At 28.9% G+C, this 22,565-nt stretch overlaps 1 protein-coding gene across 2 annotated transcripts in view; it reads right to left on the bottom strand.

Moving 5' to 3' along the window:
- Window positions 1-19,061, bottom strand: part of LOC123262409 (adhesion G protein-coupled receptor A3) — a 36,358-nt gene extending 17,297 nt beyond the window's left edge. Inside the window, exons 1-5 of one of the 2 annotated variants that reach the window (XM_044724591.1) lie at window positions 18,768-19,061; window positions 10,675-11,138; window positions 1,733-1,804; window positions 1,552-1,623; window positions 1,258-1,341 (exon numbers count right to left, since the gene is read on the bottom strand). In XM_044724591.1, coding sequence (XP_044580526.1) covers window positions 1,258-1,341; window positions 1,552-1,623; window positions 1,733-1,804; window positions 10,675-11,093 — 647 coding nt within the window. In that variant the 5' untranslated portion in view covers window positions 11,094-11,138; window positions 18,768-19,061. The remainder of the gene's footprint in view (window positions 1-1,257; window positions 1,342-1,551; window positions 1,624-1,732; window positions 1,805-10,674; window positions 11,139-18,767) is intronic. The other variant, XM_044724592.1, reaches the window with a different exon arrangement.
- Window positions 19,062-22,565: the final 3,504 nt, after the last annotated feature.

The following is a 22,565-nucleotide window of genomic DNA, read 5'->3' as shown; positions in this document are numbered from 1 at the left end:
ATTGATGATTATTACTAATAAAAAAATGACTTGACTCAAAAAAAACTTTTTCTTCAAAATGTCATTCTTGTTTTAAGTAATTCAATTCTCTTAAAGTAGTACTACCGTTACCACAGGTGTCAAATTAGTGCTTTGTGTAATTTGACTTCAGTAGTATTTTTATTTGGCAACGCCGCATAAAAGCTAAAGAGACAGAAACATATTCTGTTTCACTCAACATAAGAGTTCATGTACATTAGTGTATGTTTGAATTTCGCGCGCATCCTAACCTTTTCTGCGGCGTTGCCACATTTAAGTTGACTAGTACTTTCTTCTCAATTATTTATTAATTATTCTTATCACAAGCTCTGAGTTTATGGTTTTATTTGCACACAATATTCAATAAATTTTTCCTTTCTATTGATACCAATATTATAGAAATCTGAACGTCCAGTTTTGTGAAATAAAATAAAGTCTGTGATTTCTCATAAAGATCAATGATAAAGGCAAAAATTTATAAATATTAATATTTTATTTTCAGTTCTATGTAGGCTTCCAAAAATTTTACTGCTTAATTATGATATTATCAAATACCAATATGCCAAGTTTCATTAAATTCTAAACACGTCAATTCTAAAACTGGTAGTACTCCCTTAACTTAAGAAATTGATTTTCGAATCAAAAAAAATTGGTTGTTTTAAAATAAGATAAATATAACTTCGCCCAAGAATTCTTTCTCTTGGATTAAGATAGACGATAACATTGGTTTAAGATATTACCGACTTGTTATAAGTATGGCGCGACTTTTGAACTAAAATATTATTTTACTTGTTTTAAGTACTTATATCAATTTTTGTATTTTTGCTATTCTTTGTATTAATAAATATTTTTCAGCATATAGAGAAATACAAATTTTTTACTTCAAAGTTTTTTTCTGACTTAAACTTATAACATTATAAATAAAAAAATTTGTTCTTGAATCAACAATCAATAATTCTTGAAATGAAATAAAATTATTCTTTATTGAATAGAATCGTTTTTGAATAAAGAATTCACTTGTATCGATCGAAGATAATATAGTCTTGAACCAAGTAAAAATGTTATCGATCGGAGTGATTAGATCTCTCACTCCAAGAAACAAGAAATCAAGACAAGAATTTCTTCAAATAAGACAACTAGTTCTCTTTAAAATAATTTTCTTGGAGCAAGAATATTTTCCTTGAATGAAGATATTTTTTTTATCAGTGTAGATTTGGGAAGATAAAGGGGAGTACTTACTTTAATTTGAACATTGATGTGTTCTTCCAATTACTCAGCCAGTAGAGGTAACAGTCACATTCCCATGGATTGTTGGACAAATCTCTGAAAGGTAATAAGTTTAGTTTAGTAAATAATTAAGAATGTTTCCAAAAAACAGTTCTTGATTTTTTTTTGAATAAAGTCTTAGTTAGTCTTTCAACTTATCAAATTCACATATTGTGATAAATAATTAAATTTACTAATTAATTTGAATAAATCATAAATCTCTTTCAAAATTGAAGGAACATTTTTAAAAAAATTACTTTTACTTACAATTGTCTCAATAATTTTAAACCGAAGAACGTTCCTTCCGTCAATGTCTTGAGCGCATTATTGTTCAGTTTTCTGTAAGTAAAAAAAATAATTAACTGAATTTTACATAACAATACTACAACTTTGAGAATCTAATTATTATTCCAATGAAAATAATAAAAAAGAAGCAAAAAATACTTACAAGCGTTCTAATGACGTTAGATCATGAAACAAAGTTGAGTCCAGCGAGCTCAGTTTATTAAATGACAAATCACTAAATAAAATCATAAAAAAAAAATAAGTAACAAAAATTAATTGCAACGAAAAGAAAAAATTTTAAACTTAAGGGATCATTCTGGTTTGCAACTTAAAAAGAAATTTTTTTTTTACATTTTTTGAAAGTACATATAAAGTACTGATATATAAGTGACCAGGCCACTGTAATTATATTATTTTACGATGTTTGTGTGGATGTTCAAGGGAAAGAAAATAAAATTTTTGCAAAGGTTGGAGGGAACCAGAACTATGTTTTTCTGGTTGACGAAGATGATACTTCCGGAACCACTAACCCGATCTTAATGTAATTTAATCCACATATTCTACATAGTAGTAGCTATTGCATAAGCTACAACCAAATCAAAATTTTGATTTTTACTAAGGTAAAGTACCCAGTACTTGAACACTTTTAAAAATGGGACCAGTACTTTTCGAATTGTTGTAATACAAAATCCGTATATTTATTATGAGCAATATGCGCATGTTATAATTATTCAATGATACAGTAATTGATTTCTGTAAGTTTTTTCAATTATAAATCAAAACAATTATCTTTTTATTAACTTAAAAGTTGACATGTCGAGAGTAGCCGATAGATGCTATTTTTTTCATGAACAAGGTCCTAAGCCGTAAACCGAACAATCAGTAAAAAAAAACGGTATATTATCATTTTAAATGAAAAAAATTGTACCACCCAATGAAATAGTCTTTTCTAAATCTTACATATTTTTTGCAAAGACATAAACTATAATTTTTATATTAAATTTTAACGTCCAACTATATCTCCAAATTTTCAAAGCGGTACCCAGAACTTAAACAAGCTGAGGCCATATAATTTTAACAGCACTCTAATCTCTAATAGGTTTATAGACTAGTGATCAGCATTGTGATTTGTATTAATTACTACAGATTAAATAAGTTTTATAGCCAAAAATTAGTGTAGTTAAAAATTATTTAACGTTCTGAATTGAGTTTTTGAAATTCGAATCGAATATTCGAATAGTTCGAATAATTCAAATAATTCGAATAGTTCGAATAATTCGAATATTTCAAATAATTCAAACAGTCGTTTTCTGTCGATAAACTAACTAATTTTGGTGTAAAAATTAATTCGTTTTATTTTATTTGACTAAATGGAGTCTTCATAATTATTTGATAGTAAAATCTGCTTATTATATTTGTCATAAATACTTCTTGGTGTATTCGGCCCCCTACTTCGGGGCACCTCGCCATTTTGAAATTTTTCCAGGAAAATTCGATTTTCTTTTAAATGAGATCTACGACACGATGATTCAGACATTGAAAAACTGTAAAGGTCGCAATGAAAAGCGACAACAATTAAAACGTCGCATAAGCTTTTTAATAAAAGATTTTATAAATATAATATTTATCATATTTGTGAAATATATAAAAGATTAGTGTAGGTATTCGAATGAAGAGTCTCGATAAGTGTAACATCAAGATGAGCTTACATAATTAAAAATATCATCAGTGAACAAAATACAACGTCATTTCTCAATTATTGACATTTTTTTAAGTGTAAGCTCATTCTAAAGTTAAGCTAGTCAAGACCTTCTATTTGACTACGCACACGAATTTTTTCATATTTTTTATATCTTTATATATGTCGGAGAATAAAGTACAGCGAAGTATTTTCTGTCAAAGTGATGAGAATATTCTTTAGGATATTTCTATTTTTAGTAATTTTAAGAAATGTACTATTACTTTAATATTTTGTAAAATAAGTTTTAACGAAATTGTTTTATTGCGGTAGGCTTAGGCCTAGGTAGGCACATGGTGGTCAACGTAGTCGGGATCCCAGGACGATAGAGGTATCATAAAATTAATATGGAAAAGAGAAATATGCAGCAGGCAGACTATTTGAGAATAGTTGGGGAAAAGACAGTCTTGATTTGGAATTGAGATTGAACGGACGTCCTGGTGATCGCGAATTCGTTATTTCCTAAGTCTCGGTCTATCGCAAGATATTTATAATTTTGTTAGCATTCTAAGTTAAATTAATCTTGTACGAGTTTACCTACTCATTCTTGATAATTGATCTTATTGTAATTGGGAATATTAATTAATTGTAATAATAAAAATGGGTAAATCACAAAATGCTGAACCTCTAACAAAAGATCCTGCCTCTCCGACATATATATATATTTCTTCTGTGCGTGTGTTTGTCACTGAACTCCTCCTAAACGGCTGGACCGATTCTAATGAAATTTTTTGTGTGTCTTCCGGTGGATTCCAGAATGGTTTAGATTCCCAATTCAGTCCACAGGAAACTGTTTATTTAATAGATTTTTTACTTATAAATTGTTGTTGACCTTGACTACCCACATGCACTTTTCATATATTTTATAAATATCATATATATAAGATATATGAAAAAATTCATGTGGGTACTTAAATGAAAGGTCTCGATGAGTATAATATAATGGACTTATATTTACGAAAATGTTAATAATTAACGAATTATAATGTATTTTGTTAACTAATGATGTTTTTAGCGATATAAGCTCATTCCGATGTTACACTCATCAAGAGCTTTCATTTGAGTACCCACATGCATTTTTGATATATTTTTCATATATACATATATGTAATATATATAAATATATAAAATATATGAAAAATTGATTTGGGTACTCAAATGAAAGGTCTCGATGAGTGAAATGTCGAGATGAGCTTATATCTTTAAAAATATCATTAGTTGACAAGATACAATGTCATTTCTTGATTATTGAAGTTTTTAAAGATATAAGTTCATCCCGATGTTACATTCATCGAAATCTTTTATTCGAGTACCCACTTGCATTTTTCATATATTTTATATATTTCATAAATATCATATATATAAGAATTTTTATTTCATATACACACGAATTTTTTTTTTTATATATTTTACAAATATGAGATGTATCATTTGAATAAAATATATGGAAAAATACGTGTGGGTATTCAAATGCAAGGTCTCGATAAGTGTAACTCCAGGATGAGCTTAGATCGTTAAAAATATCATTAGTAGATAAAATGAAACGTCATTTCTTCGTTATTGACATTTTTCAAGAAATAAGCTAATCCTAATATTACGCTCATCGAGACCTTTCATTAAAGTATGCACACGATTTTTTTCATATATTTTATATACCTATATGATATTTCTCATATTTGTGGAATATAAAAAATATGTAAAAATATTTGTGGAATATATAAAATATATAAAAAACTCGTGTGGGCTATATAAATACACAGAAAGAATGGTTCACTTGAACCAAGAAAATATTTTTCTTGCTAATTATTTTCTTGGGCGAAAAAAAAAATTTTTTTTGACACAAGAAATTTCACTTATCCCAACAAAATTAATTCTCTTGCTTCAAGAAATACGTATCTTGATCCAAGACAATTTATTTGAATCAAGAAAATTTTCTTGTTTTGAGAAAATTTTTCTCTTGCTCCAAAAAATTAAGTTCTTGACAGAAGTAAATTTTCTTGTCTTGAGAAAATTTTTCTCTTGCTCCAAAAAATTAAATATCTCGATAATAAATTTTCATTAATATTTTTATTGACAAACATGTCAAATGGGAAGATCAAATAATATTGAACCATTTTCTTTCATTCAATATGTATAATTGCGTGCTAAAATAATCTAAAATGGGTATCAAATATTCAAGAGAAAAATTTTCTCAAGGTGAGAAAATTTTTTTCTCAGCTGAAGTAGGTGGCGCTGCTTCCCTAGAGTATCTCAAAATCTTGATCCAATATAAAAATTTATTGTACCAAGTATTTATGATAATTTGAATTAAGAAAAATTACTTCCACCAAGAATAGAATTTCAAGAAAAATTTTTACTTCGGCCAAGACAACTTCGGTCTTCCTTCGGGCACCCGAAAATTTACTTGAGCCAAGAATTTTATTCTCCAGTCAAGAAATCTTTTTTTCTGTGTATTACTGTAATGTAATATAGCTATAGACTTAAGGAAGTTCGAGCGAATCTAATGTAAAAAATAATTTCCAATTTTGAGCTTTGAAATTAAGTATACGTATAAATAAAGACGTCATTTATCTAATCCCAAAATTTGAAAAAGATTCACCGTTTAGTTACTTAGATATTAAATTTTAAAAATCACATATTTTATCTCCTTATACACGGGCTCTTATGGTGGACAAACTTTTGTCGAGACTTTAATTATTTTTTTCAATATTAACCTCTCAATTTTAACGGATAAAAAAATATACACAAAAAACTTAGATTATTGCAAAATATAAAAACAATTTAATAATAATACATTACCGATATAATTTTTGAAATATTTAAAGTCAAATTTTATGTCTGTAACTCGTTTACCGTCAGCTATTTATTCGAATAAAGATTTGACAACATCGCGTCAACAGCTGAGAAAAAAGAAAAGGATAGAAGTATAGTTACAGAGAGAGAAATGTTTAACTCACACACTCATCCACGTCTCTGTTATGGGTATAATCAAGCGCGCTATTGCCAAATCTGTTTATTTATTCCGGAAAGTAATAAATACTAAAGTCATTTTATTACTTTACTTTATTAAATAAGTAAAAATCATCAATTATTAAATTGTTTAAATTATTTAAAATTAAAATAAAGAATTAAGAAGAATTCATTATCTACTTCAACCCGAAAATTATTGGTTACAGCAATGATTATTCCAATCATTGACTATTGTTCATTGGTGTTGATAGATATTCCTAAAAGGCTTGATTATAAGTTGCAACGTCTGATAAACAACGGTATAAGGTTCATCTTCAACTTAAAGCGTGATGAACATATCACTCCTCACAGACACTCCCTACAATGGCTTACAGTTAAATCAAAGCGATGTTACCTCTTGGCGTGCTTCTTATATAAACTTTTTAGCACTGGTGAACCTAGTTTCCTCAGAAACTTGTTCATCGATGAACCATCTGACATTAGACGTTCTGAGCGTTTGGCGGCTAAACATAATAATGTTGCATTTATAATCCCGAATTTTTCAACTGTCTCCTATGAGCATTCATTTTTAATCTCATCAATTCGTCTTTGGCAAGAATTACCAACTGATGTCATCAATGCACTTAGCATTGATACTTTCAAGATAAAAGCATATGAATTTTTCCGTGGTCTTGAGCTAAAGGAGAACTGGATACCTGGCATAACTGAAGATGATTCAAATCACTAAACTAGTGCTATTGGCTGTGTTTTAAATTCTAACTTTAAATCCCAAATTTTAAATTCAAATCCAAGTCCGAGATTTATCATTTATCATTTATCGTTCATCAACTATTATCCTAATTAAAAATTTTTATTCTCCTTTATTTACTTCACTCTTATTTATTTTTAAGCGATATTAGTTGACTTCATTATTCTTATCTTCAAATTGTATGTTATGTTTAAATAGTTATATTTCTAAACTTGTCAATTTATTTATATAGATCTGTTTATATTGCTACATGTACTTTTTATCTGCTATTTTTGTACCATTTGCCATTCGGCTAGTGCCTTGGCATTTAAATTAAATAAATAAATAAATAAAAATAAATAAATTTTGACAAATATTGGGAAGACTAATATTAAAAAAAAATTTTAACATTATTTTGACTCATTAGTTACGCTCAAACTTCCTTAATTTATTTAAGTTAAGAGAAAAAAATTAGGAAAACGGTTGACCCTAAAGGCCATCCCTGCAACTTCCCGCTAATTCCGTTAATACCTGGCCGCTTTTTTGAGCTCTTCGAGCTCAAAAGTACAATCTGTGTGTTGTTTTAAGCTCTCCGAGCTCAAAAAGATACCTTTTCTATGCTTTTGAACTCTTTGAGCTCAAAAGTCTGATAGAAGTTTCATAGAACACTATTTTTTTAATGTTCATACCGCAATAACTTTTGAATGAATGAACCGATTTTTACGCGGTTGGCGGCATTCTACGCAGTTTTTTAAGCCTCATAAAGAATTTCTAAGTTTTAATTGATCAAACTAGAAATTTCGGAGTAACTCTGAAAAAACACTTTTTTCGGTTTTCTTTCGTTCACGATATCTCTCGAACGAATCAACCGATTTTGACCGGATTGGCGGCGATCGACGTGGTTTTTCAAGGTTGAGAGCTGATTAGTTTTTGGAATCGATCGGTTGAGCCGTTTAAAAGTTATCCGAACAAAAACAGTTTCACTGTAAAAAAGTCGCGCCAAGTCCACGTTCACAAGACTATTAGGAAAAAAAAATTTTTTTTTTTCTTTACAAAAAGATACAAAATAAAAAAATTAAAAAATCTAAGTAACCGATATGATTGTTTATGATTTTCGGAAATTAAAAAAAATTTTATTGTAAATTTAAAAATAAAAAAAAAATTTTAGAACGTATTTAGTGTGCGTGGTTGCAAAATATTTTACTTTTAATGAAATTCGTAAAATCTATTTACTAGGACTTTAAAAAAATTGAAATACACAATGACGCACACCAAGTACGTTCTAAAAATTTTTTTTTAATTTTTAAATTTACAATAAAATTTTTTTTAATTTCCGAAAATCATAAACAATCATATCGGTTACTTAGATTTTTTTATTTTTTTATTTTGTATCTTTTGTAAAGAAAAAAATTTTTTTTCCTAATAGTCTTATGAACGTGGACTTTTACAGTGAAACTGTTTTTGTTCGGATTTTAGTATTTTTGTAATTATAATGAAAATTTACAATTGATAACAACTTAAATCTCGTGTTGACTGCATTTTTACTGCAAACTATCCCCTTGAAGCTACAGTTTATGTAGATGTAATTCCAGTGCACCCTGGCGGCCATAGATGCAAGCTACGAATCACTTTTTTTTACTGTAGTTGCGTGTCTATAGGAAGGATTACTACACATATTCATTTTATCTAGTCTGTGGCGCTGATATTCCCCATCGAAAAAAAGTCAGGATCGAAACTTCTGGGCTTACTATAGTTTGTGCTGATAAAATTTAATAATTTTAAGTGAATTAAGTGTTATAATTGATTATAATTAATTAATATCAGTAAAATAAAGTATAAATTACTTTTATAATATATCATTTTGGAAAAAGGAGAACCATATAATTAAATAAAATTTTGCAACCTCGAAATACCGTTCTGCTTACAGTAAACACAGTCGGTAGTCTGGCGCTCCGTTTACAACGGGATTTTTGAACGGAACTTGGCGCCAGATTCTACCGAATCTGTGGATCCAAAAAAAACCACTTCAGAAAAAATTTTTTTTCCTACTTTTTTTTAGATTTCTCCAAATTTCTCAAAATCTATCGGTCCGAATCGGTTCAAATTAACAGGAAATCTAAGTTTGGCAAAGCCCTTTCGAATGACACTAACCGCGATGAAATCGGTTCAACCGTTCAAAAGTTATAAGAGGTTTACATACTTACACACACACACACACACACATGCATACAGACATAGTGACACCCTCGCGGGAATAGTCAGGAAAGCTTCCTAGGACCTCAAAACGTCGAGATCTGATGAAAACTCGATTTTCGAAAAACGGGGTAAAACCAATAACTTCCCAATTTTTGAAAATTTTCAATTTTCTTAGCGGGAAGTTAAAAAAATTTTATTACTTAATCTTAGCTAGAAATAAAGCTATAAAATTTCCAAATGCAGTCTATATATTGACACTCCTTCAATGTCTAATCTATCAGGTCCGTAGATCTCATTTTTTAAAAAATCGAATTTTTCCGGAAAAATGTCAAATTGGCGAGATGTCCCGAGACGGGGAGTCCGAATATACCAAGAGATATTTATTACGAATAATAAGCAGACTTTACTATCGAATAATCATGAAGACTTCATTTAGTCAAATAAAATAAAACGAATTAATTTTTACACAAAAATTATTCAGTTTATCAACAGAAAACGGCTGTTTGAATTATTTCAACGATTCGAATTATTCGGACTATTCAAATTTTTCGAACTATTCGAATTATTCGAACTATTCAAATATTCGAATCGAATAATTCGATTCGAATTCGAGGCGAATAATTCGTAAACTCGAATATTCGCACACCCCTATTTATAATTGAAAATTTGCTTTGTCATTCATAAAAAATGTAATTAAAAAATTAAATACAAATATTTCTCATTTTTAAATGAACGTATTAAATATTCATAATATTATTTTGAATATTGATCAATAATATGTTATAATTCTTTTGATATTTCAATAAAACGTTGAAAATTTTTGCTGTGCCTATTGCCATATATTTTATTAGTTTAACTACTACTCCTTTCATCTATCTTAAAAGCGTCAAAATATAAATATTCAATTATCTGCGTTATTTTGTGCTTCAATCAATTCAAAATTATTTATATTTTCATGAAAATCACTTATTTGAACTAATAATTACATCTTTATTTATTAAAAGTAGGGTCAAATACGTTTTACTTTGAAACCTGTTCAACTACTGGGTACTTTACCTTATTTTTTTAGGACTAAAAATTGTGAAAAAAGCCTCAATTTTCAGTTTTTTTTTTTTAATCTCCGCCATTTTGTTATTTATCAATAAATATTAATTTCCGCAGCTAATACGATAACTACTTATATATTGAAGGTAAGTAATTTTGGTTTTTGTGTTTTAGATGAGCCGTTATTAAGTTATCATATACGTCAGCGACATACCAACGTTTTGGAGGAGCTCCGTTCATCCGTTTTTTATTCATATAAAAAATATAAAAAAAAATAAATTTAGATATTTTTTGTATTATTCAAAAATGTATTTGGTGAGCTAAATAAATTTTATAGTAATATCTATAATAATTTCGGTGTAAAAAAATCAAAATGATCCTTTAATTAATAAACTTAAATAACATGATTATATCTTCTCTGACAACTTACAGTTTCTTCAAATTAGTCAGCGGTCGAAAAGCCAGCGCGTCAATAGAAGAAATTTCATTTTCACTCAAGTCCAAGCGTTCCAAATTTTCCAATCCATCGAACGAGCCCTCATTTAAATTTGATATTTTATTGGCCGACAGATCAAGACGCTTTAAATTTGTCAAATTTTGGAAGACTTTGGTGCTGATGAAGTGGATGTTATTCTTACTCAAGTCAAGGTGGTACAACTCAACGCTGACAACATCGATGTTGATGTCTTTAATGTCTTGGATATCGGGTCCTTTGTTACACTTGACTTTTAAACGCTCTGCTTGCGGTCCAACATGCTTGCAATCGCACGGAGCTGGACATGTGTGTCCATGTGTTGAGTCGATCAAAGCTCCAAGTGATAGACAAAGGATTAAAAAAATTATCCTCATTGTTGATAGCAATTTGAGTGACTAGTAGAGAGTGAGGGCCTCTCTCTATAAGCAAAAATAAATATAATTAATATTTATATTTATAAAATTAAAAGTAATTTATTTCAACTGATCAGTTATAAGCAATCAAGGATAAATAATTTTAAGTATTTTATAAAGATTTATTAATACTTCAACAACATGAAACGGTTTTTAATGTCAAGTACAAAGTATATTATATTTCAAAACTAACAACTGTACAATAAACGTTTTTTGATTAGCTGCCGCAAGCTCTTATGCAAGGAAAATCCTTATGGTATCATTCGTTTACTTTAATAATAAAAATTATATGAATATACATTATTAAATAATAAAATTGTAGAAGAATGTTAGTAATTGCTTAAGCAAACATTGCACAATCGAATGGTTATTGTATTGACCATTGACGAAGACAGATGGCGCCACAGTAGAACTTTCTCACATGTGCTTATCCCGTGTAAAAAAAAAGTTTCCTGAAAAGTTCCGGAATAGTTCCTGGTCCGGAACGTTCCTATGATACGACAATTCGGAACATCCCCGGAATACTTTTGCAATTTTCTCGAAATAGTTCTGGATCATTCATGGAACACTTCCGGAACATTTCCGGAAAATCTCCGACAGACTTATAAAACATCGCTGGAATACTTCGAGAATAAATTAAGAATACTTCCGGAACATAATCCAAACGTTTACCGGAAATGTTTCAGAAGCATTCGAGGATTTTTCCAGGAATATTTTAAACATATCCCCGGTGTATTCCCGATATATTTTGTAACTATTCCCGATTTGTTCCAGAAGTATTTCGGGAATATTCCAGGAATGTACCGGAGATGTTCCGGAAGTATTCCTAATTTATTCTGGAAGTATTCCAGCGATGTTCTATAAGTCTGCCGGAGATTTTCCGGAAATGTTCCGGAAGTGTTCCACGGATGTTCCAGAACTATTTCGAGAACATTGCAGAAGTATTCCGGGCATGTTCCGGATTGTCTTATCATAGGAACGTTCCGGACCAGGAACTATTCCGGAACTTTTCAGGAAATTTTTTTTTTACACGGGATGCATAGGGTAGTTTCAATATATAAGAATTGACAACAGGGACTCTTAAAGCGGTCCAACAAGTCATGGTTGGAAACCTGTAAAGGCTCGACGATGCGATTGACGTCTTCAATTACGAGTAAATGGAGTACTCTAACGAATTGAACTCAACAGCCTCGGGGAGATGGGCCCTTTAGTCTAGTAAACATGTGCCTTTTAGGTTTAAGTTTTTAGCTCGCCTCGGAAAATTATGATCGAGGTGTCACTCGATTCGTCATCGCATCTAGAAACTTTTTGAAAAATTTAGAGTTTTGATTGCAAAAATTACAAAAGTTATAAAAAATTTACAAGGAGACGGCAAGGGTGTGATTTTTTTTAAAAATCATAATTTTCATCAAAGATTATGTTATCAAAAAAATTTTTATGGTTATTTTATAAACAACGCATTTGTTGATAACAATTTTTTAAACAATATGGGATAAAAATTATTAAAAATCATTTTTAAGTAGCTTATGATCATAAGAAAACGGACCAATAGCAATATTATAAAAAAAATATTTTTTTCAATGTTTAATCGAGGTTGATAATTTTTAACTTAAGTAAATTGTTAATAATAAAGTAAAAATTAACAATTTTTTCACTTTTCCAACGGGAATCTTTTCTATAGCCTTTGAAAAATAGCTCCATAAAAGGAAAAAAATCCCAGGTTAATAGTTTAACAACTATCGCACTTTAAATGTTGATGTTCGTGCTACAAAAAATTGTTAATTAATTAATGGATAATTAATTGAAAAATCGCGATTTTTCGTTTTTTTCATTTCTTAATTTTCATATTTAATAAGTTTAAATAATATTTATTCATTAAAGGTCCGAAGTGGGCGGAGCTTACGCAAGCGAGAGTTCCCGTTTTCGACCGTATTTTCAACCTTCTAGAAAAATTATAAATATCTATCGTAGAGTTCCTACTTTCTTTTAGGAAATTTCTTCCTCTTTATGGATCTTTTTTCAAATTTCGAAAATTTTGAATACTTTTTGAGATATTCGCAAAAAACAAAACCACCCTTTTTTTTTTACTAAATTGTTTATAACTTTTGTAATTTTTGCAATCAAAACTCCAAATTTTTCAAAAAGTTTCTAGATGCGATGACGAATCGAATGACACCTCGATCATAATTTTCCGAGGCGAGCTAAAAACTTAGACCTAAAAGGCACATGTTGACTATACTATAAGGGGGTATTCTAGTCTAGAAGCATGAATTTCAGGTAATTTTTTGGATTGCCGTAAGAAAAAGGCAATCAATATTTTCACTATCCATTTTTTTATAAGTTATTTATTAACATTACAAGAATACAGAAAAAAATAAAAAAAGTTGAAAATTAAAAAAATTAGCAGCTGATGAAGTGGGGGGGGGGTCTCAAAAAATTGGCACTTGACCAAACGAGTATTACTCAGTAGCCATACTCAGTAGCCATAATTTATAGCTGAATTTGTCATTAAAGACAAATTTGGGAACTCCCGGGAAAAAATGATCAGACCTGACCATGCCTGTTCATGTATGATCAGGCCTGAAATTAGACCTGATCATGCCTGTTCATGCCTGCTCATGTCTGAAGCGTCAAATACGCTCAGGCCTGTTCATGTCTGAAGGGTAAAATACGCTCAGGTCTGATCAGGCCTGTTCATGTCTGATCAGGCCTGTCCATACCTGTTCATGTCTGAAGGGTTAAATACACTCATGTCTGATCAGGCCTGTTCATGTCTGAAGTGTGAAATACGCTCAGGCCTGTTTATGCCTGTCTATGCCTAGAAAAGTTAATTAAATTTACCCAACGGTAGGTTTTTAATGATAACCAAAATACTTTTATTTATTAAATAATAAAATATACCGTTTATTGATAATTTACAAATTTATCAATCGAAATTAATGTACACACACTGAACATATTCAAAAATTTTTTCTTAGCATATTTGGTCCTTAGCATAACACTTCAGACATGAACAGGCATGACTATGTCTAATTTCAGGCCTGATCATACATGAACAGGCATGGTCAGGTCTGATCATTTTTTTCCGAGTAGATCTGATTAGACTTGCATAGTCAGAGATGTGATAAAAATTTTTTCTTTCTAAATTTAAAACAAGTCAATTTTTACACTTTTACTTAAGAATTATTTCATGTTTATGAATTCGTAAATGATCCTTGGAAAGTTTTATACTACAAATTTTGATAAGAAAAATGTAGAATTTTATAAGACATTATTTTTAATAAAAAAATTAATTGAGTGTAAATTTGAATTGTGTCATATCTAGGTGTTATTACTTATTTAAAAAGCTTACAATCAATTGATTTTCCTTAATTAAAAGCCGATTTTTGGAAATTTTTATTTTTGAACAAGTTAGTATTTTTAGTGAGTAAAAACTAAATTTTGTTGAAATTTTTGATAAGAAAAAAAGTTTCATCTTTAAAAACAGTTGCGAATTCAAAGAAGAAAACAGTCTACCGCCAAATATAAATAATACTGTGAAGCGGGAAAAAATAGGAGTTACGGTAATTATTACGTGAAACGTTCCACATTCACGTAACAAGATATTGGTAGGAAAGGATTGAGAAAGGAATGTGGAGAGGATCATCTTAATGTGAGTTTATAGAATATGCGAGAAAAAATTATTAGATAGCTCGGACTGGGATTCGAACCCAGAACCTTCCGAAGACATGTCAGCTACTCTACCATTTGAGCTATCCGGTCTATTTTAGCATGTGTCTTCAACAGATACTTTGATATTGTAAATTCTGATTCGTATAAATATCATAAATTTCAGATTCTAACAATAAGAGAGAAGCTAACAATCAAAGCGTGATTTGTCACTAAAAAAAGAAAAATTTGATTTCCATCTCGGCAGCTTCTAGTCTCTGAATCGCTTCTTTTCGTCCATGAATATACATTGAAAGAGTGTTATTTCCGAGGAAATTACATTCAAGTATTTTGTTCAATCAAAAAGATGACATATCCATTAATATGTATCACTAAAATAATGTTTTATCTTTTACAAATAATCACAAGTGAAGTTATCCCGGCATCATGCTCCGACAAAACATTTTTTGAATGAACTACGGAAAGCAGAAAACATCTACCCGCCATCCAATGAACTTTTATTTTTATCTTCGCAGTTAATTGTTCAAGAAAATTCGTTTTAGGGTTAGTTTTTAATTTGGAAATTATTAACGAATATAAACAGATAAATTTATATTAAATAAATGTGATTAAAATATATTTTGAATCCAAGATGTGATGAGCTCTGAAATGATACAATCAAACACATGTTTTGCTCTTGGATTTTATTATAATAGTGTAAGGTCGATGTTTTAAATAATTATTAAAAATAATACAATGAGAATTTATCTACAAGATTGAGCTGGCTACAGCTAATTAGAATTCGGTTAATTCATTCTATAATTCCAGCGGTAAATGTATCATTTACACATTGATTTTTTCCATCACCCAAACCTCGAGTTTCTTTAAGATCGCGCCAAAATTTACCTTATCGACTAGCTGTAAATGTCATTACTTATGATACAAATAATTTTCCTTATTTTACTGGTTAAATATCAGTGTCCTCAAGTTTTCAGAAATAGCTTCTAAAATAACCACTGTATTATAATAATCATTATAAATGATTGAAATATTGAGATCAAAGATATTGGACAATTTGTACAAAAGTTTCATGCCCTGAACTATGATCCTAGTCCAAGGTCAGAAAAAATGTTTTGAATAACTATTAAAAATAATAAAATAAGGATTTATCTTCAATATTATGAGCTGGCTACAGCTGATTAGAAAACTTTGTTTTACTATATAATTCCAGATGTAAGGTAAAAGCACTAATTATGGACACGGGTCTGAATATTAACACCCAAAATTATTTTCAAATATATTCAATTATCTGTCATAAGAATAACTATCATGTAAATTTTTAATAAATTCAAATTAATTAAAAAATTGAAAAAAATGACTGCCAGTTCAAAATATTAAATATTAATTGTTGAAAAAAAAAATAAAGTTAGCACCGGTTCATCAAACCAGCTTACGAGCGTCTATTTTCTTAACAATTTTGTTTAGAAAAGCATTTTTTTTTAATGCCGAGTTTAAATTAATTTCTTGATCTGATTATATGATCGTTTTTTTTTTTTTTTTTTTTTTTTTTTAATTAACAGTAATTAATTGTCGTTACTTATGAAAATATGTTTACTCAGTTTAATATTTTTGTAACAAGTCACGTTTTAAAATCTGTTATTTTCAATTTTTGAATACTTGAATATATTTATCACAATTATGTGAGCACTAAATTTTTGAAAAATTTTGCTTCAGTTAAATTTTATAAATTAAAAAAAAAAAATTTTATGATACTGAATTTAGCAGACATTTGACAACTTTTTAATTTTTCTTTAAGAATAAACTAAGTCTAGAAACTTATTTTAAAAAAATTGCATTTATACTTTTTTAAAGTTTTTAAAGATGAAATTATTCAAATTTTCATTAAAAATTTTTCTCACTATAATTTATTTGTTAAAAAATTCTAAAAATTATCACATGACATCAAAGTTACCAGTCACTTAAAAATTTTTTAATTTTTTTTAATAAACTAGCGGACCCGACAGACGTTGTCCTGTACACACGTCTTAAATTTAGAAATTTTAGGAATGAGCTTCCCGTGTAAAAAAAATTCGTCTTAAAATTGTCGTTCGTTTAAGATCTTAAACGTGACACAAACCAAGACTATTTTAAGACTCTTTTAAGACGCCAAAAAAAAAAATCCGAGAGCAGATTTTTGAAAATTTGCTTTTCGAATTTTTTGTGAAAATTAATTTTTAGACGATTTTACGACTTTCTAACCGCAATATTTTTGAGTAAGATGTTTTTAAATTGAATTTAAAATTGTTAAAAAATTATTATCTGACAATTTTAAGACTTTTTTAAGACGTTCTGTTTTAATGTTCCAGGGCTCTGTTGCTGTTTGCTCATTTCAAAATAGTCTCTAAATCTTTTTTTAAGATTTTTTTAAGACTAATTTAAAAATTATTTTAAGACTTAAATCTTAAAATAGTCTTAAAATCGTCTTGAAAAAATCTTAAAATAGTCTTAAAAAAATTATTAAAAAATTTTTAGGCTATTTTGAGATGATATCACAGTGACAGCTCCAGAAAATTATTATGGAACGTCTTTAAATTGTCTTAAAATTATCTTAAATTAGTCTTAAAAAAATCTTAAAAAAAAATTTAGACTATTTTAAGATGGGCTAACAGCGACAGAGCCCCGGAACATTAAAACGGAACGTCTTAAAAAAGTCTTAAAATTGTCAGATAATAATTTTAAATTCAATTTAAAAACATCTTACTCAAAAATATTGCGGTTAGAAAGTCGTAAAATCGTCTAAAAATTAATTTTCGCAACAAATTCGAAAACCAAATTTTCAAAAATCTGCTCTCGGATTTTTTTTTTTTTTGGCGTCTTAAAATAGTCTTGGTTTGTGTCACGTTTAAGATCTTAAACGAACGACAATTTTAAGACAATTTTAAGACGATTTTTTTTTACACGGGTTGTATAGTTAAAAACATCATTAGTTAACAATATGCAATGGGCACTCCTCAATAATTAACATTTTTGTAAATATAAGCCCATGCTGATTTTATACTCATCGAGAGCTTTCATTTGAGTACCCACATGAATTTTTTCATATATCTTATATATATGATATTTATAAAATATATGAAAAGTGCATGTGGGTACTCAAGGTCAACAACAATTTATAAATAAAAAATCTATTAAATAAACATTTTCCCGTGGACTGAATTGTGAATCTAAACCATTCTGGAATCCACCGGAAGACACACAAAAAATTTCATTAGAATCGGTCCAGCCGTTTAGGAGGAGTTCAGTAACAAACACACGCACATTTTTATAAATATAAATATAGATTTTATACGGTGGTTGAGTATTCTTAAATTTTCTAATTTCCCGCGCAATTTTCTTAATTTTTTCTTTCATAAGAGCGTTCTCCTGACAATAACAAACTCATCAAAAAAAGAATTAGTAAAATCGGTCCAGCCGTTAACGCGTGATAGCATGACCAAGTGAAATAAGGATTCATTTTTATATATATAGATAAATTTAGTTTGAAAAATTATTTTAGAAAAATTGCAATTTTTATTTTTTAAAATTTCTACGTCAATTTTTTTTTCTAATTTATTTGTTAAAAAATTCTTAAAATTATTGAATATCTGCTAAATTAATTTTCATAATTATCACACGTCTCAATTTCAATATCATGAAATTTGTCATTAAAACATTTTGTTTCAATAATCATAATTTTCAAAAATAAACCATGGAGTGTCAACAAAACAATAAAGAAACCTAAAAAATAAAAAAATCATTATTAAAAATTACTAAAAAATTTTTCTGATTAAAAATTTCTTAAATATAACCTCAATTAGTCATAACTCATAACATTTTTGTTTATTGTAACTGCATCCGCTCATTTTTTGCACACAACCTCTATTTACTGACACTAACTGCAAATCAATAAAAATAACAAGCAATGAGTAGATAAATAAATAAACTTACAGCCAATTAACTTGAAGTTTCTGATTAGATCACATTTCATTTCATTTTTGTCATCAACAATCAACCGCAGCATTATTTTATCGTAAAAATAATCATGTTAATTTATTGCTGGACTCCAGAATATTCATTTCGGTTCCGGAGCTGGTGATTTAGATGCACACATGTCGAGGTAATTTAATTTTTTTGAAGGAATTTATTAAACGCGGGAAGATGATAATATTAAAATTAATAATAAACAACTTTTTTACTATTTACTATTTTAATTATAAATATATTTATTCTAATGTGCTTATACCAACAATTGACAGATTAAAACACTGCAGCCAATATTGAAAATTTTAAATGTGCCGGTACTCGAGTTTTTATTCGTTAATTTGTCATTAGCCTAATGGTAAAGAAGAGTTTTTTCTTATCCGTACTAATTTGATTTTATAAAATATGATGAATTTAAAAATATGCAAAATTTGATTTGACAATTATTAATTTATGACTTGTTTTTAAATAAAATCTACCAAAAAGTCAATAGTACTAAAGTTAGCCGACATTTTTAATTTTTTGAGTTTTTTTTAATTATTAAATTAAAACTAACCCAAGCGTCACAAAAAAAAAATTGTTGATATTTTGGGAGATTTTATTTAACAAGAAGTTAGAAATTTATAATTGTCAACTTAAATTTAACAAAACATTAACAAAAAAAAATTTTTGCCGCTTGGGAAATGATATTTTTAAAAAATTGCATTTATACTTTTTAAAGTTTTTTAAAAATAAAATTTTTTTTTTTAATTTTTTTGTAATAATTTTTTTAATAAAAAAATTCTAAAAATTTTTAGATATCGGCTAAATTAATTTTTATAAAAAGTCAACATTTTTTTGTGAGGCTTTGGATGTGAAAGAATTTATTTGAAATTACATTAAATAGAATTATTTTTTTTTAGTTGAATAATATTTACGGCTCATCCCAAGCGGCACACTGGCAACTTAATAACATCAAAAAGTTATCTAAAAAAAGTTAGATGCCAACAATCTCTACTTTCAAAAAGTTGACAAATTTTCTACCGAAATGTATCCCTAATGTCCTTACAAGAAGTTATCTCAAAAAGTAACAAATTGATAACATATTTACGTTAAAAAAATGTTAAACTAAAAATGATAAAATATAATCTTTAAGATAACAGAAGGGTAACTTTTAGAAAACAAAGTGTTATCTTTTTGTTGCGAGAATGAATAAATTTTTGTTAATATTATAGTTGAAAAATGATAACTTTTAACTATAGAAAAGTTACCCAATAGAGGAGTATAAGTCAACGTTATTATTGAGGGATACTGTATGTACGTTAAAAAATTTATGATACGAATATGAACAAATTGTACTGCAAAATTTTTATTAGACATAAATACTTATAGTTCATTTTTTTTATATTTCATGTTACAAAATTTTTAACACAAAAACATAAAAAAATGAACCGTAAATATTTATATTTAATACAAATTCCACAGTACCATTTGTTCATATTGTTATGTCCACCCGCAAATTTTTTTTTTCTCTCTTCTCTTTCTTTAAATTTAAAAGGTCCGCGCAGATGGAAGACTTCTCCATGCGCGAAAGCCACAATAAAATAGAAGCTACGCGACTGCTGTTTGACTAGCGGGGACTTCTGCAAACTCAGCAGCGCGAGGTTTTAAAAAGGCGATCAACAGCCAACGCCTTGTCTTAGTTGGTTAATTCGACTTCCGCGTTTAACTGACGGGCCCGTGCCTTGTAGAATCCTTTGCTTTAATTTGCTCCGCACTTAAAGGAAGTTTGGACGCGGTTTCAACCGGCAGGCCACGTATTAGTTTTAAGTGTAAACCAGGTCTTCGTTGGTTAATTCGACTTACGCGTTTAACTGACGGGCCCGTGCCTTGTAGAGTCCTTTGCTTGAATTTGCTCCGCACTTAAAGGAAGTTTGGATGCGGTTTCAACCGGCAGGCCATGTATTAATTATAAGTATAAATTATAATCATAGAGAGCCGTAATCTCAAAGTTCTAATTTGCTCTGCACTTAGGCGAGAATACGACCAATAAGTAAATTCTAGAGAACCAGATTCCCAATGTTCTAATTTGCTCTGCACTTAGGCGAGAATCCGGTCAGTAAATCATTTAAGATCTTTTTAAAGCTAAATTTGCGCACTTTACCCTACGGGGGACTGGAGGACGTTAGCTCAAATTCAAATAAAATTCATTATAATAAAATCGATTAAATAAAATTTGTGAAAGTGTAAAAGTTTTGGTGTTAATTAAAATAAATCTTAAAAAGAAGTGAAATCTGTTTTAAATAAATTCATTTCATAAAAATAAGAAGCCCTTAGAATAAGCAGCCTAAAACCATCCACATCCATTCGCTGCAAATACCAACAGAGGGTCCAATCAAGAAAAAGGCACTACGATCAGCCCCGGAATCACGGATCCGATCCTAAGAAATAATCCAGCAAGTACATCTACTCCTAATTAAAATCCGTGTACAGTCTCAAACGAAGGCGTGGTAAATTCGTACATCGAAACGTTCCACATAAACAATTAAAACAACGGAATTAAAACCTCCGTTGCGTATTCTTTAAACTGTTTGTCCAAACCTAAAACGTTTACGCTACCGCTCTAAAAACGCCCTTGGACATAACAATATGCATACCATAAATTTTTCACCCGTATTCAATCAGTTATAATACTGTTACAAATGAATACTAATAACATTTTACAAGACATTTAAAATTTTTAATGAACATAAAAAGTACACAACTTTAATATTTACAAATCTGAATTTCTTTATCTTAATGTAATGACTATCAAATGTTTTAATTTAAAGTAAAGAAAACAAGCCTTAACTTTATAATTATTTTATATTTATTCTAAAAAAACTATGTTTTTTAAAACATTTCTTTGCTCACAACATTGTATTGCAATTTTTTCATTATAATTGTAAAAAGAAGAGTCTAAAATTATATTTTTTTTTTTTTTACTTTAGACCACTATTCAAACATATCACAATTTTAAATATTATTATAATTAGGAAAAAACAAATGTACTAAAATTATTAGTATTAAAATCTCCGGTATTAAAATGATAAATACTCAAATCTTTGTCGACTCTTTAGGGTGTTCGGGTTCTTTAATTTTCTGCTCAGCTTTTAAGCGATCACTTCCTCTCTGAAACCATTCATTAATACGATCTTGTACTTTATCCTTAGTTTCTTCGTACTTTACCACCAAAAACTCTGTGGAAATAATTAACGAAGTTGAACAATTAAAATCATTTTTTTGCTCGACGGGCAGAAAGCGTCAACTTTCGGCCCACTGCGCTAAACGAAGTTACCCCTTTCTGCCTTCGTCGAGCAAAAAAATAGTATACACTCCACGGGAAGTAAATAAGAAAGCCTCAGATCACATGTTTGTTGACCTCGGCTTCGCCTCGGCCAACAGATCACATTGCATCACATTGCATGTGATCTGAGACATTTCTTACTTTACTTCCCTAGGTGTGTAATATACTATTAACACTACGCAATACACTTTTAACAAGAAAAATTAAGTAAATAAAAATATCAACACATATATTTATATTTACTTGCCTTTGTCGATGTTATTTTCACTTAATCTTCGCCCATAGTCGGGACATTAGCTAAACTTGCAAGAGACTGCACGCGTTCTTGTATACGATTTATGGAACAAAAGATTTTACTTGTTAACGAAAAGATAACTAAATATTTATAAACAGAAAAATGTCAACAAATTGTTAGTTTAAAGTTGGCTCAATCTCATGAC

Source organism: Cotesia glomerata, linkage group LG4 (genome assembly GCF_020080835.1).
Source record: "Cotesia glomerata isolate CgM1 linkage group LG4, MPM_Cglom_v2.3, whole genome shotgun sequence".
Classification (NCBI taxonomy): Eukaryota; Metazoa; Arthropoda; class Insecta; order Hymenoptera; family Braconidae; genus Cotesia; species Cotesia glomerata.
Note: the sequence above shows the minus strand (reverse complement) of the source record. Positions and strands in the feature narration are given on the sequence as shown.